Source organism: Juglans regia, chromosome 2, assembly GCF_001411555.2.
Source record: "Juglans regia cultivar Chandler chromosome 2, Walnut 2.0, whole genome shotgun sequence".
NCBI classification, from domain to species: domain Eukaryota; kingdom Viridiplantae; phylum Streptophyta; class Magnoliopsida; order Fagales; family Juglandaceae; genus Juglans; species Juglans regia.
In genome coordinates this window covers 26476500-26481287 of record NC_049902.1, presented here as the reverse complement: position 1 = coordinate 26481287, position 4788 = coordinate 26476500, and the positions used below count along the sequence as shown (strand labels likewise).

Genomic DNA, 4788 nt, shown 5'->3' with positions numbered 1-4788 from the left:
TTACTTTACATATATCAAATATATATTTTATTAATTATTTCTCTCTCCCTTTCTTTTTACTATATATTTTTATCACAATTAGTATATTAATTTGACTTAGTGATATATTAATTTAATAAAAACATAATTATTCATTAACATATAATAAGTAGAATAATAAAATATGATAAAATTAAATAAAGTAATAATTAAATATTTAAATATTTTTTAAATTATTAATTATTCATTATCATATAAAGAATAAATATATCATCTAATGTAGAGATTTAATGTGAATAATTAAAATTAAATTTATTTTATATTATTTTATTATTATATAATAAAAAAATAATTATTCTAATATAGAAATTTATACAATTAAATAATTAAAAATTAAATTTATTTTATATCCAAAAACTATTCTTTAATTTTGACTAATTCATCGATAGGGATCTAAGTTCAATGCACTTGACTTGACCGCCCGCCCGAGTTTGCTCAGAGACTTGTAATTAATAGCCAACCGGTTTCTATATTGATTTGATTTTGCAGTACCATTTCAAGATAATGAATTAATATGAGCTTCTGAACATTTTACTAAATAGTATGAAATCCGCGTTAAATAATGAATTAACGATCGAGTAGTGTTTTGCTGTTGTTTTCTTTCTTCTTATTAATGTTTTTGATAACTTAATTAATTTGATCGCAGCATTCCAACAGATCTTTTATCTTTAACATTATCATGTATCTTTAACATTTGGCTTAGCTCACGCTCGATATATATCAGTTCTCTGAATGACGTAATATGTGGTGCTCCTTTCAAATATCGGTCGATCATTAATTGGTTTGAATCTTGACTTGTTTATTTGCTCTTACTTGTACGTAAATAGTGGCCGCCATATTCCTCAGCAATGAGCTGCTTAAACAAAAGCTGCGCCGGTCGTAGTAATCAACCGAACAAAGTCAAACAACGCGCGCTACCGACCGGTCATACTCCCGATGCTATGACAAAATATGAAACCCCAGGGCACAGGGGCGGGGCCAGGCCACGACAGATGCACTATAAATAGAGCAAGTTCGTAAACCAAAAACATCATATATCCCCAAGTTCAAAATTTAAGAAACCCAGGTGACGTACCTAGCCTGCTTTATATTTCACCTACAAACATTCATCTAAAGCTTATATTGGGCACCATGCTAATTGATGTCGACGTTCTTGTTTGGATACTTGTGGCGTTTCTTTGTTTTCTCCCTCTCTGCCTGATTTGGAGTTGGAAGATAACAATTATTCCGGTCACGAATTGGCCCCTTGTTGGAATGCTGCCTGAGCTTCTTTCTAAGTTATCGGATATTCATGAATATACAACTCAGGTTCTGAAACAAAATGGTGGGACTTTTGAGTTCAAAGGGCCATGGTTTGCTCACATGGACTTTTTGGTCACTAGTGATCCCATGAACGTGCGCTATATATTGGCAAAAAACTTCACCAACTACCCTAAGGGACCTGAGTTCAAGAAGCTTTTTGAGCCTTTTGGAGATGGGGTTCTCAACTCTGACTCCGAGTCTTGGAAATCCTACAGAAAGTTGATTCACTCGCTCATTAAACACAAGAAGTTTCAGCTATTTCAAGAGAGATCTATGCGGCAAAAGGTATCGCAAGGCCTGTTCCCTATCCTTGAGCATGTGTCGAGACAAGGAACTGTGGTTGACTTGCAAGATGTTTTTCAACGGTTCACCTTTGATAATACCTGCCTTTTGGTGATGGGTTTTGATCCAAAGTGCCTCTCCATTGAATTACCCGAAGTTGATTACAGAACGGCATTTGATGAAGTAGCGGAGGCCATATTTTACCGGCATATTGTGCCAAAAAGCATTTGGAAGTTGCAGAAATGGCTTAACATAGGAGAAGAGAATAAGCTGAGAAGAGCCACGGAGATCTTGGATCGTTTCTTGTATCAGCGCATTTCATCAAAGAAAGGAGAATATCTGAGACGCAGAACGTCCCAAATGGAGCAAGTTGAGGATGAGAAGGACGAGGACTTTGATTTACTAACAGCTTGCATGGCAGAACAACAAGAAGAAGAAGCGAAAGGAGAAGTAGCACAGATGGATGATTATAGAAGATCTGACAGATATCTAAGAGACATTGCATTCAATTTCATGGCAGCTGGGAAAGACACTGTAAATGCAGGCCTCACATGGCTTTTCTGGCTTATTGCCACACACCCTTCAGTAGAAGAAAAGATACTAGCAGAGATCAAAGAAAATTTGCTAGCCAAAGATGATGGAAAGTGGAGGCTTTTCAGCATAGAAGAGCAAAGCAAACTAGTTTATCTCCATGCAGCCATCTGCGAGGCTCTTCGGCTATATCCATCAGTACCTTTCAATCACAGACTTTCCGTTGAACCAGACGTTCTTCCGAGCGGCCACCGCGTTGCTGCGAACACCAAGATTATGGTGTCACTTTATTCAATGGGAAGTATGGAAGGAATATGGGGAGATGATTGCTTGGAGTTCAAACCCGAGAGATGGATTTCTGAGAAAGGAGGAATAGTGCACATACCATCTTACAAATTCATTGCATTCAATACAGGACCTAGGAGCTGCTTGGGTCAAGACCTAACTTTCTTTCAGATGAAGACTATTGTTCCTGCAATTCTTTGGAATTATCGTATCCAAGTGATTGAAGGACATCCTATTTCTCCATGTCTCTCTGTCATGCTGCATATGAAACATGGCTTGAGGGTCAAGGTTTCCAAGAGATCATGATGATCAAGTACGTACACGTATTAGTGTTGGATCATGAGGTGGAAGAATATTATTATAAATAATTCTACTTATCATCTTTTCACATCATATATCACATCATATATCACATATATTTCAATTGTTTTTCATTTTTTTTTATAATAAGTATGTAGTGTATAGATGATAAGTAGAACAACTCAATTAGTTTAACAAAAATAAAATAAAATAAAAATAAAAAATAATTTTAAAATATATAAAGTGTGTGACGTGAGATAATGGTAGCATCCCTCTGTTATGAATAATTTTCCCTTCCCCAAGTCTTTGTAATAGAGATATTTAATTATGAATAAATCAAAATTGTTGTATGAGCAGGAAGTAGCTAGTATTAATTTGTCATTCATTAAGATTCTTTTACATGCAATCATATATCCATTACAAGCACACCGCTGACAATGCCTTGGCTGAATTAATAGCAACCATCAGTTTAAGCTTATGTACAATAAACTGAGCAGCATTATGGACTTCAGTTAGCCAACCCCACCAATTTCATCTATATAGATCAATACAGTCGAATCACTGTGGAAAAAAACAGATAATCAAGTATGAGTAAATAAATAAAATGGAGGAGAAAGAAACATGAACTTCAGCATATGACTGTATATTTGGCGAAAATATGTATAGAACATTCCAGAGTGCCTAAGTCAAAGCAGATGCCACAAAGGAAAAACTTTAAAAAAACATCAAACCCACACATCACGAGATGTTGCATAGTGTTATCAACAATAAAAGGGTTAAAACGGAATGGATTGGTTTGTAGAAAAAAAACATATTAAACATATTAAACCTTTTAGTATCTTTAGACAATTAATAAACTGAAATAATTTTAGGGCAGGTTTGGGGCACAAGACAAAACATAAAATTTTCATCTCATCTCATCTCATTTTATCTCATCATTACACCTTTTTCAAATCCTTATACAAAATATAATAAACAATTCAACTTTTTCAAATCTCAATACACATTTTTCAAATCCTAAAACAATAATAATATTAAAACATAATATTTTAAACTTCAAAACAAAACATAAAATTCTCATCCTACCCCCCAAACCTGTCATTAGTCTCTTTAGACTAAAATAAATTAAACTAATTTTATTCTACTAGCCTATATGCAACTACCATTTCCTTTAAATCAAATTCCTCTAATAATTGAATATGCTTGATTATGGCTACATAGACGGTACCTTGTCGCACAAGTCATAAATTTGTTGAAAAATTCGAGGCACCAGAAGGCTGAGAATTCCACAAACACCATCACTGTACTACCAAATAATTTCCATTACAACCTACCAAATTACAATTAAGAAATATAGAGCTTTGATAATCAAGTCCACCCAATAATCACATAAAAAAATGCTACCTTTCAATTTACGCAAACTAGAATAGATGAATAAGTATGTTAAACAAAATACTCTTTTGGACAAGCATATATATAAATATATATATATATATGTGTATGTAGTTGGATGGATTTAGGGGTTAGGGGAAACCAGATCAGGCGCAAAAGTCAAGATAAGGATATTTTTAGCCATTAATTTGGGTTTATTCTTGCTTGGAGGTTGCTGCCAATTTACCAAATACAAATGTTATCAATGGCAAGAAGTAAGCATATTTTTACTTGGAGAAATAGCTAAATATATTATCAAACAAGGTATTAATTATGGATCTTTTTCATAACAACAATAGAAAAAAATACAGGTTTTTTTACTGAAAAGGAAAGGAAAATGTATAAAAGAAAGGAACTGTTTAACTGCAGGAACAAAAAATCTTAGAGCTGACATAATTGGATAGGAATTCCTCACCAGATTAATTGCACAGGTTTTTGAACAAAAAATTTTGGTCATGTACACAATACTTATCAAGACAGAAAATCATTTACACAACCCAATTTCTTTGAGCCTAGTTAATATTAAAAGCATCCAACATGATAATGCCAAACCATATTGCATGGGTTGCTCAAACCCATATTAACCAAAATCAGATAAAATTCCATACATGAACTCTA

The 4788-nt window shown here is 33.6% G+C and overlaps 1 protein-coding gene across 1 annotated transcript; it reads left to right on the top strand.

Annotated features, from left to right (window-relative positions):
- The first annotated feature begins 1074 nt into the window (after positions 1–1074).
- On the top strand, positions 1075–3093 carry LOC109002121 (alkane hydroxylase MAH1-like). Its single transcript, XM_018979735.2, has one exon. It carries the CDS (start codon positions 1171–1173, stop codon positions 2743–2745), a length of 1575 nt encoding a protein of 524 aa, XP_018835280.2. The 5' UTR covers positions 1075–1170; the 3' UTR covers positions 2746–3093.
- Positions 3094–4788: the final 1695 nt, after the last annotated feature.

Bases quoted from the DNA above. Each gene is read 5' to 3' on its own strand.
- LOC109002121 (XM_018979735.2), top strand. From the start codon at position 1,171: ATGCTAATTGATGTCGACGTTCTTGTTTGGATACTTGTGGCGTTTCTT.